Here is an 11,588-nt window from a genome sequence, read left to right on the forward strand (position 1 = left end):
AAAAAAAAAAAAAAAAAAAAAAGATGAAATGGATAGGGATGGACAGATGTGATAAATCAAGAAGTACCGGAAAATGTGAAGGCAGAATTGAAGTGGTGTGTATCCAAATGCTCACTGTAAAACTCTTTCTTTTCTTTCTTTTTTTTTTTTTGAGTTGGAATCTCACTATCGCCCAGACTGGAGTGCAGTGGCCGACCTGCTGGGCTCTGGCGATCTTTCCGCCTCAGCCTTCCAAGTAGCTGGAACTACAGGTGCACACTACCACACCCCACCAATTTTTTTTATTTATTGTAGAGATGAGGTCTCGCCTGCCTAGGTGGGTCTCGAACCCGCGGGCTCAGACAATCCACTCACCTCAGCCTCCCAAAGGCGCGGGATTACAGGCTGAGCCACCGAGCCCGGCTAAAACTCTTTCAATCTTGCTGCGTGCTTGAATATTTTCGTAATGAAATATTGGGGGAAATGCTTTGGCTTCTTCACTTGGACTAATTTTTTTGAATAACTATCAGAAAACCAGTCCCAACTTGAACAGTGTGGAAAGTTTCTACTGCATGTCCTGGGAGGGACAACTGCAGGATTAAGTGAGATAGAGTATAAAGTAACACAAAGCCAGACGTAATCAGACTCTCTAATGGTGGTAACAGTAACCCCCAAGACTCTGGGAACTTTCTGCTTAAGGACTAGATAGCATATTTTATAGACCCATTACTGGTAAGCTTCCCTTAAATTAGGATGAGTCCACACAGGCTACCAGGATAGCCAGGGGAACAGGAACAAGGATCACTTGTCAGTAGCAGGTCTCTTCTTATCTCAAAGCAGTGACTTCCCTGTGGTGTGGAGGCGGTGCTGGAACTCACCTGTGCCATCTCACCCTGCTCCATGTCCAGAACATCCTTCATCAGGTGGTACGCCTCACAGATCAGCTGCATGTCCCCGTACTCTATCCCATTGTGCACCATCTTCACGAAGTGTCCAGCTCCCTCCTCTCCCACCTGTCGGGTGACAAGCACCAAGAGGCCTTCAGAGGCAGGAACACCAGGGAAGCCCCCTCGGCCTTGATTTGGCAAAGCTACCTCTCCACACAAAACTACTTCTCCACATAAAAGAAAAGTAGGAGATAAGTGCCGTATTGTTGAAACAAGAATCAGACAGCAATTCAACGCAAGCTGCCGTCCAATCCAATAGATTCTTCCCCTAAAGGTTTCTGAGTGCCTATGGCTCTTGAACCCGTGTCTTCCACGCTTTCTCATCATCATTGAAAGCAGCTCAAAAATAAGTAAATAAATAAAAATAAAAAACTTTGATTGGCTGAAACTAAAAAAAAAAAAAAAAAGAAAGCAGCTCCCACTTGCCAGAAAAAAGTCCTCTTCTTCCTGAAATTACCACTCTTCTAGCAACTGGAGGCTAAAATGTACTGGCTAATTGGATCACTTGTGTTGCTTTCAAAATATAAACATCCTGTAGTTGTTCCTAACGGCACTGAGAAGTAATGACCTTGGCTCCAAGGTCTGGCCCAACCTTGTACGCCCAGAAATGTGGCCTTCCAAGGTCCCAATGCTGACAAGACAGTTACTTATAATAAACGAGCAAGGTAAAATCAGAATGCTAGTTTATGAATTTATGACGAAAAATTTAGCCATGGGCTTTAGTGTTAGTCTGATCAACACATTCTGTCTTTGTAGGTAAGCAATCTGGGAAGCCAGGTTATCTGAAAATTGTTCTGTGGGCAAGAAATCAGAACAAAGGAGTGACAAGAGCCAAAGTTAATGGCATCTGGCTCTCAGTCATCTATCTGTACCTGTCTCCATTACAGGGACACACCTGTCCCGTGGACCAGGTGTGGTTGACCTGGGTGGCCTCTCTCCAGGAGTCACTGCTTGGATGGATACACCAAGCTTACATCAGAGACTCCTCTGAATTTCTACTGCTGACCTCCCTTTGGCACTTTGGTCATGTGGTAACATAGTAACATCTTCACTTCATCCATCCTGTTAACTCCACCAGTGAACTGAGAAGGGCCTGCTTCTGGTATCCTTACTATTTTTTCCTTGAGGCTAAGCAAAGCCAGTGTGACTTGATCAAGACATTTAAGGGCAGGTACTGTTCTTTCCTTATGACTCTGCCTTAAGCGTATCTAAAAGAGGTTGCAGCCGGGCTCGGTGGTTCAGCCTATAATCCCATGCTTTGGGAGGCGGAGGTGAGTGGATTGTTTGAGACCCGCCTGGCCAACTTGGCGAGACCTCATTTCTACAATAAATCAAAAATCAGCCGGGCGTGGTAGTGCACGCCTGTAGCTCCAGCTACTTGGAAGGCTGAGGCAGAAAGATTGCCAGAGCCCAGCAGGCGAGGCTGCGGTGGCTGGGAGCAGACACTGCACTCCAGTCTGGGCGACAGAGTGAGACTCCAACTCAAAAAAAATAACAAAAATAAAAAATAAAAAGAGGTTGCTGTCACTGCACTTGTACTGTAGTAATCTACCGTCAGAAATGAAAGTCCCCTCCCGGTCCTTCATACTAGTGAGAGGGTTACCCAGTCCATTACGTCAAGCCCAGCAAGTCTCTTTCCACCCTAAGCAGATTCTGGCTGAGCTCAGTGCTGAGCACTGGTGGAAGGGGAGGACAGGCTGGCTCTGCTGCTAAAACCACCAGGCGTGCAGGCCCAGGAGGAGGGGCCCCTCGCTCCTCATATGCTTGAGTCTGCCTTTCATCCCTATGGCTTTTCTCCCAAAATAAAACTAAAATAACAAAATCAGCACATAAAGTTGCCGATGCACCATTAAAGGGGATCAGGATCTCAAAAGAGCTTGGAGATCTTCTCGTCCAACCCCATATCGTCCAGACAAGGAAAATGAAGTCAGTGTAGGACAGGGGCTTGTCGCAGTTAGTTAATGAGGAGCTGCAATGGCTGTCAGCTCTCCCAAGCCTGCTTTGTCCATTCACAGTATGGGTTGAACCACAGTATGGGATAAAGTTTACTTTAGTGACAACACAAAATACAAGAGGGAGTACAGTGGGTGAAAGTCTGCAGCTTGCGCTGTTCAAGCACAGAAGACTCGAAGCCCAAACTGAAGGAGGTTTGTCCACATTTGTGGCCAGGATGTTTGATAGCAACAGCCCATTCAGTCCTCTTCCTTTCATCTGGGCAAGCAAAGCCCGTTTTTGAATTTGACATTCTTTCTCTGGCCATAAAGTAACATGGCTTAAAAAGAAAAAAATCATCCTTCCAGCTGGGTGAAGTGGTTCATGTCTGTAATCCCAGCACGGGAAGCTGAGGCAGGGGGATCACTTGAGCCCAAGAGTTGGAGACCAGCCTGGGCAACAAGCAAGACCTCATCTCTTCAAAAACTCAAAAAATTAGCCAGGCATGGTAGTATGCCCTGTAGTCCCTGCTACTCAGGAGGCTGAGGCAGAAGGATTGCCTGAGCCCAGGAAGTCGAGGCTGTAATGAGCTGGGATCGCACTACTGCACTTCAGCCTGGTACAGAGAGTAAGAACCTGACTAAAAAAAACCCTATTTCTTTTAGACGATTTGAGGAAGGCTGCTTTTAATATCACCCTCAGGGCTATGGACAGTCAGTTAAGATACAAACACATGTACAGCAGGCATGTACTTTAGACGTCAGTTATACCAGTGGTTGAAGTCACAAAGCTAACCCCAGGGACCAGGGTGGTCTTCACTGTGCATACTTCACTCAGACATGCTCATGTTGCCACTGGCTCTAGAGAGTAGCCCAGAACTTGCCCAGTCACAACAGGGTTCTCCAGTTCCCACTTTGGCAGCAATGCCCTGGAAGATTGTCTTGATGTGGGGCCTGTGGAGAGAAACAGTATAGTTCAGCAGATGAGAAGAGACGGGCTGAGAACTCAGTTAAATACTCAAGAACACCAAACCAAACTACCCCCTCATTTTTTTCTAATGAGAGTTGGAAATGCCCACAAAAAAGCAAGGATTAGTTCATGCGGACAGGCCCACTGCTCCAGAGCCTGTGGGCTCGCACAGCAGAGGCCACGTTACCTGATGAATATTACAGACAGAAAGGCTGAGGAGACATCATCACAGCACCAGAGGAAGGCCCGTTGCACTCCCAGAGGAAGCTGTGAAGCCAGTTAGTAAGCAATGTGGAAGTTCCTTTTGAGACTGTCTTTTATCAGTCTGGATGTACATTACCAGATAGAGTGTGAGTCTGGATATTTGGATCAAGGATAGAGACAGAACGGTGTGGGGTTTTTTTGTTGTTGTTGCTGTTTTAAGTCAGAATCTCACTCTGTTGCCCAGGCTGAAGTGCAGTGGCATGCTCACAGCCATCGCAGTCTTGACCTGCTGGGCTCAGGCAATCTTTCCACCTCAGCCTTCCAAGTAGCTGGAACTACAGGCACACGCCACCACACCTGGCTAATTTTTTGATTTATTGTAGAGGCGAGATCTCACTAAGTTGCTCAGACTAGTTTCGAACCCATGGACTCAGGCAATCGTCTCACTTCTGTCTCCCAAAGTGCTGGGATGACAGGCTGAGCCACCACGCCCTGCCGATATTTTTAAGAGACACATTATTATTCAGGGAAAGGCAGCTGTCCTTCGTTCCTTCCACAGTTCCCCCAGAAAGACACAGGAACTCCTGAGGCTTCTCCTGTACTATTTTATTCACTATTGATTCTGGTACAGACACAAAACCTGACAGGGCTGCAAAGTTAGCATTTAGGATTGGGGATTAAGACAGTTGTACCTGAAGCCTTAAACGTCACTGCACTTGCACTGTGTCTCTCAGGCAAACGTGCCATTTCTACTTCTGCCAGACCAGTATGAGCAAGGTCAGCTGACGACTGGAGCACTCTGTGTGTCAGGCCTTTGCGTGGGCACTGTCCACATCCTGACAGCCCAATAGCAGGCGCCCCAAGGTAAATATGCTGAAACTTTTTTTGTTTTTTAGAAAGATGAGGTCTCATTATGTCGTCTAGGCTGGCCTCAAACTTCTAGGCTCACATGATCCTCCCACCTCAGCCTCCTGAGTAGCTGAGCCTACAGGCACGTGCCACACACACAGCTGTTTAAGCTTCTGAGAAGCAGAAAGGCTTCTCTGCATCTGCACTTTAACATATTGACACAAATCCAGGACTCACTCATCAGAGAGGCAACTTAAAGAATATTTCAAAATAAGCCCTTCACTTGTGGGGGTTGGGTTGGATCATTCCTGTACTTCATTGCCTAACAATTCTGGAATATTCAGAAATCGAGCTCATTCAGAAAAGAACGTTACCTTTCCACGTCTCCCTGAAAAGGATCCTCCCCCTGCTATTCTTTCTCTTCTGTGCCATCTCTCTACTCTTCTATCTGGCCACCTCTTTCCTGCAGCCTCAGTGGCCTAAGCGGCAGGGTTACCCTCAGCTTGAGTTGTGTAGAGTTCGTTACTTGCCCCTTTCTGCCTGGACTCTGCATCCACCCCTACCCCGCTCATGGCTCAGACATCCCTGTTCCATATCACCCAGGCACCTCCTCTTCGGTGGCCAACCTGTTCCTTTTTTTTTTTTTGAGTTGGAGTCTTACTCTGTCACCCAGACTGGAGTGCAGTGGCCACTGCCAGCCACCACAGCCTCAACCTGCTGGGCTCCGGCGATCCTTCCGCTTCAGCCTTCCAAGTAGCTGGAACTACAGGTGCGCGCTACCACACCAGCTAATTTTTTGATTTATTGTAGAGATGAGGTCTCGCCAAGTTGCCCAGGTGGGTCTCAAACGCACGGGCTCAGGCAATCCACTTACCTCAGCCTCCCAAAGCGCAGGATTACAGGCTGAGCCACCGAGCCTGGCTTAGTTTTTTATTTTATTGTAGAGATGAGGTCTTGCTAAGTTGCCCTGGTGGATCTCGAACCCATGAGCTCAGGCAATCCACTTGCCTCGGTCTCCCAAAGTGCTGGGATTACAGGCTGAGCCACCGAGACCAGTCGACCTGCTCCCTTTCTAGAGCACAGTGAACAGCATAAACTTTTCCCCCAAGTTAAATTAAACATTTCCACCTTGTTCCCAGGCCCAGTCCAATTTTTCCATTACTCACAATTATTATTATTATTATTATTATTTTTGAGTTGGTGTCTCACTCTATCACCCAGACTGGAGTGCAGTGGCCCCTCCTGGCCACCACAGCCTCGACCTGCTGGGCTCTGGCGATCCTTCCGCCTCAGCCTTCCAAGTAGCTGGAACTACAGGCGCGCGCTACCACGCCCAGCTAATTTTTAATTTATTGTACAGATGAGGTCTCACCAAGTTGCCCAGGCGAGTCTCGAACCCGTGGGCTCAGGCAATTCACTCACCTCAGCCTCTCAAAGTGCTGGGATCGTAGGCTGAGCCACCGAGCCCGGCCTACTCACAATTATTTTTGATTTTTTGATTAAAAAATTTTTTTTTTTGAGTTGGAGTCTCACTCTGTCGCCCAGACTGGAGTACAGTGGCTGCTCCCGGCCACCACAGCCTAGACCTGCTGGGCTCCAGCAATTACTTCCGCCTCAGCCTTCCAGGTAGTCGGAATTACAGGCATGCGCTACCACACCCGGCTGATTTTTTGATTTATTATAGAGATGAGGTCTCGCTGCACAGGCGGGTCTCGAACCCGCGGGCTCAGGCAATCCACTCACCTCAGCCTCCCAAAGGCGCGGGATTACAGGCTGAGCCACCGAACCCGGCTCACAATTATTAAATAGCTATTTTCGGGCCACACATCAGCTAAAAGAGGCAGACCTTACTCCTACACCCAGACAGTGCACAGTACGTCCACAGAACTGCTTCTGAAAGCCTATTTAGAACTTCTAGTATCATCTTGGAGGGAACAACAGAAGAAGACAAGCAAAAGAGGAGTATGCACAAATATTAGGTCAAAGCAACAAAATGTCTAGATAAAAGCAGCGTGTCGGGCATCCCTCAGTGACCTCCGCTCTCACACTCGCACCACCGCAGAGACCGGGGGCGGGACTGCTCCCAGCTCACTCACTCTCAGAGTCCAGGCTGCCCTGTGCTGCAGTGGGCGTGGGCTGATGGAACTCACCATGCTTCTTTGTTGCCTCCTGGCATGAGCGACGGGCCATACCGGGCCCCGTCCTCTCCACCACTCACTCCGCTCCCCACAAATAAGATTCCCTTGGCCTTGAGGTCTAGACAGCGTCTCTAAAGAAGAGAAAAACCATTTCATTATTCCAAAAAATAAGTTTCTCACAATGAATGAGAGGAGACATAAGACTAGTATGGAGGGCCCACATTTGACAGGAAAGGAAAAAGCTCTAAGAATAACTGATCACTCAAGAAATTTAACCCTCTCATGTGGGAGTTAAAAAAAATGTGTATATATATATATATATATATATATATATATACACATACGCAATATATATATACACGCATATATGTCTAGATATATAGATATCTAGATATAGACGTTCAAGATACTTACCCTGCCCCCAAAAAAGGAAATAATAAAGCCAAACATACATTCCCATTTTACTGGAAAAGACCTTGTACAATAAGACTCGATTAAGAGCTGGTTTAATACAAGTATGAAGAACTGCCACTCGGCGTTTCAGGACATACAGGGACATCCCCAGCATTTGACACCATCCGAGCAGCCGTTCCCAACCACGCTATACACTGACACATCATGGGTTCACTGGGAGGGAGAGCAGGAGTTAGGCATAATCTCTCGGCCTGCGGTATCTAGACAGCCATCCTCCTGAGTTACGTGTGTGACTGAGATCCTCACCCATCAAATGTGTCTTAGCAGGATAAAAGGCTGAGAACTACTGCATCAGCACCAGTCCCAAAGAGTCAGCCCCACTGAAGGGCAGTTCACCTGCTGTCACATGTGCAACACTGACACCTCTCTCTAGAATGTTCTCAGGACCCAGAAGAAGGTGGACTGAAGCTCACTCACTGTTGTATCCCTATATTCAGAATTTCCTCCGTCAATGACGATGTCACCAGCGTCCAGCAATGGCACCTGCAACCAGACACTAGCATTAAGGTGGACCAAAGACAAAAATAAAGCATGCCTTTGCCAGTTAAAACAAGATTTTTTTTTTAACAGAGCAGAATCGTACTATGTTGCCCAAGCTGGTCTTGAACTCCCAGACTTCAGTGATCCTCCTGCCTTGACCTCCCAAAGTATGGGGATTACAGGTATGAGCCATCACACCCGGTCTTTTTTGTCCTTTTTTTAAAGAGATAGGATCTCACTCTGTCACCCAGGCTGGAGTACAGCGATGTGACCATAGTTCACTGCAGCCTTGAACTCCAGAGCTCACACGAACCTCACTCCTCAGCCTCCTGAGGACTGGGACTACAGGCACACAACACCACATGCAGCTAATTTTTATTTTTTTGTAGCAACAGAGTCTCACCATATGGCCCAGGCTGGTCTGAACTCCTGGGCTCAAGTGATCCTCCCACCTTGACCTCCCAACGTGCTGGGATTACAGGCTTGAGTCACTGAGGCTGGCCACAAATAAAAATGAATCTCGAATAAATAGTCTAAAAGCAAATATTACTTAATCTTCAGTAATCACCTCTGAGTTAGATCTAGACTCTCTAAAAGCTTAGGGCTATTGAAACTAGTCAGAACGCCCCAAATGAGATAATTCTCTTTAACTACTGAAAGATTTTACAACAAACAAAACCTACTTGGAAAATTCATATTTAATGTGTACTACCTGCCTGGTGGTAGTGTTGGGGTTTATATTCCCAACACTAGGGCTAGGACTAGCTCCAAAATATTAAAACAATTCCTATACATATCAGTGTCTAGAACAGAGTAAGAATCCAGTTTGTACATATCCAGTGGTCTAGTGTTTGAATGAATGATTTGATTGCCACAGTTTGGAGATGTCAGGAAGAGACTGAACCTGAGCAAGAAGATCTTCCTACAGCACATCAGCCGGTCTGGGCTTGACTTCATACTCAATTTCTCCCTATGAGGATCCAGTTAACATTACTTATATGTTCCTATATTAAAGAATAATCTACCATTTTCGGTCTCAGAAGCTGATCATGGGCAGCTTGGCATATTGCTACACAAAAAGTCTAGTATGTCCTTTTTTATCACAATGTCCTTCCTTTCTAGGTCATTTATTTAAAAGACAGTAGCATACTGGTTACAAATTCTTCTCCTGTGGCAACAACTCCCGTTAACACTACTCCTCTAGAAAAGAAATACTTAGCCTTCCCTTTGTTGATTGTCAAAGGCTAAGTGTGCATTTCTTAGAAAACATTTCTTCCAAATGGGTTGGTTTTTTCAGAGCAGTTGCTGTAGAACTGTTTTTGAATATCTAAATACATTATTTCTGATTTTCCTTCATTATATGCATATTTTTTTCTTCCAAAAAAGATATACTGTTGGCCAGGCTTGGTGGCTCAGCCTGTCATCCCAGCACGTTGGGAGGCTGAGGCAAGTGGACTGCCTGAGCCTGCAGGTTCGAGACCCACTCGGGCAACTTGGCAAGACCTCGTCTCTACAATAAATAAAAAATTAGCCGGGTGTGGTAGCGCGTGCCTGTAGTTCTGGCTACTTGGAAGGCTGAGGCGGAAGGATCGCTGGAGCCCAGCAGATCGAGGCTGCGGTGGCTGGGAGCATGCCACTGCACTCCAGTCTGGGTAACACAGTGAGGCTCCAACTCAAAAAAAAGATATAATGCTAAAGCTAACAAACTGGTACAAAAATAAGTACTCAGTTCCTAGGATTCCCTAAGGGGATCTCTTGTTATTTATATTAAATTATATAAGCCATGCATGGTGGCATGCACCTGTAGTCCCAGCCACTTGGGAGGCTGAGGCAGGAGGATCACTTGAACACAGGAGCTTGAGGGTATGATGAGCCATGATCGTGCCCCTGCGCTCTAGCCTGGGTGACAGACTGAAACCCTGTCTCAATCAACCAATAAGCAAATAATGTAACTTCTTGAAAATTGCTACTTTAAAGGAATATTGAGCAAAAGGAAATCTATTTCTAAATTGGGACACTACATTTTATTAGTGAATACTAAACACTCATAAATATTATGCAGTCAACATTGTAAGATCTTTCTGGGCTGGGCTCGGTGGCTCAGCCTGTAATCCCAGCAATTTGGGAGGCTAAGACGAGTGGATTGTCTGAGCCCGCGGGGTCGAGAGCCGCCTGGGCAACTTGGCGAGACCTCATCTCTACAATAAAATCAAAAAAATTAGCTGGGTATGGTAGCGTGTGCCTGTAGTTCTGGCTATTTGGAAGGCTGAGGCGGAAGGATCACTGGAGCCCAGCAGGTTGAGGCTACGGTGGCCAGGAGTGTGCCACTGCACTCTAGTCTGGGCGACAGAGTGGGACTCCAACTCAAAAAAATAATAATAATCTTCCTGACTCTCAAAGATGGCGAGCCCACTGAGATTACATATTGTTAACTGATTCTTATTGTTAACTGTTATTGGAAGTTCTCTTAGTGTCCTCACAATTATTACCACTCCAGGATAGAGTGTTACTTACTAAGTGCCAATCAAGTTAACCAACACTGAAACATTTAAGCAATCATCTTGTCAGAACTGAGCAGTGTGTCTCCAGAGATTTTTTTAAAAAATCTCTGAAGTAAGAAGAAGTAAAGTAGCCAAAGGAAGGAACAGACACAGCTCCGTTAAACCAGCAGCAGCTGAGGGCAGGGCTGGCCTCACCAGTTTTTCAATGAAATCATCAACAGCCTGGCCCGCCTTCACAAGGAGGATGATCCTCCGGGGCTTCTTCAGCTTGGAGACCATCTCCTTCAGGGAGTGAGCGCCAACCACTTTGGTTCCCTTTGCCTCGTTGGCCAAGAAGTCATCAACTTTGGAGACTGTCCTGTTAAAAGCACAGACCTAAAAGGACAAAAGCCTGGTGAGGGGATCCAGGACACACTGGACCTTCAGGCTGTGAACCAAGTAGCAGTGAAGTTTCTATTCGGCCCAGGGCTCTGGGGAGGTCAGACCTGCCTCTTCCTCTTCCTCACCAAGGGCAGGTTGGTCACCGTTAAGTTACGTCACCTGGGTGGGAAGAGAAGGCAGAGAACCCAGGCAAAGGACTACTGTACCCGGCATCTGGGTAGCGGCTGTCACTGTTCTGGGTTAGGACCCAGAAGCCAATCCAGGCTCGGCCGGTTGGACCCTGGGCTCTGTCTGCGGTCACGGATGATACTCACCACTTTAGAGTTTAGGAGAAACAGTCCCACTCCCCCCGGATCTCCCGGGCAAGGACGTCAGAGCCCCACCATTCATCTCTACTTTAAGACCCTGCGCGAGGTCAGAGTTCAGGACGCCTCCCCAGGAGCCGAAGGGGCGGCCCTGCCACGCCCGCACCCAGTGGATTCCCGCATGTTGCAAGACGCGGAGACCCCTCGCGGAAGGAGCGGCGCGCTGCGGCTCAGGGCCGGCCCCGGCGCCCGCCAGGGCACACAGAGCCGAGGGAGAAGGCTGCGCCCACCACTCACCACAAAGCCGTGGTCGTTCATGTTCAAGACTAAGTTCTGGCCCATGACGGCCAGTCCGATCAGCGCGATGTCAGCTCTGGGAGGCCGGGGACAGAACAAAGCCGCGTCAGGACGGCCCGGCCCACCCGGCGC

At 47.6% G+C, this 11,588-nt stretch overlaps 1 protein-coding gene across 2 annotated transcripts in view; it reads right to left on the minus strand.

Annotated features, from left to right (window-relative positions):
* PGD (phosphogluconate dehydrogenase) overlaps window positions 1–11,554 on the minus strand; it is a 20,082-nt gene extending 8,528 nt beyond the window's left edge. The window contains exons 1-6 of one of the 2 annotated variants that reach the window (XM_008064953.2): window positions 11,457–11,554; window positions 10,669–10,848; window positions 7,910–7,975; window positions 7,031–7,149; window positions 3,742–3,811; window positions 858–992 (exon numbers count right to left, since the gene is read on the minus strand). In XM_008064953.2, coding sequence (XP_008063144.1) covers window positions 858–992; window positions 3,742–3,811; window positions 7,031–7,149; window positions 7,910–7,975; window positions 10,669–10,848; window positions 11,457–11,501 — 615 coding nt within the window. In that variant the 5' untranslated portion in view covers window positions 11,502–11,554. The remainder of the gene's footprint in view (window positions 1–857; window positions 993–3,741; window positions 3,812–7,030; window positions 7,150–7,909; window positions 7,976–10,668; window positions 10,849–11,456) is intronic. The other variant, XM_008064954.2, reaches the window with a different exon arrangement.
* Between the last annotated feature and the right edge of the window lie 34 nt (window positions 11,555–11,588).

The sequence above is a fragment of the Carlito syrichta genome, unplaced genomic scaffold, assembly GCF_000164805.1.
Source record: "Carlito syrichta isolate Samal-C Ts95f unplaced genomic scaffold, Tarsius_syrichta-2.0.1 Scaffold308112, whole genome shotgun sequence".
Taxonomy (NCBI): Eukaryota; Metazoa; Chordata; class Mammalia; order Primates; family Tarsiidae; genus Carlito; species Carlito syrichta.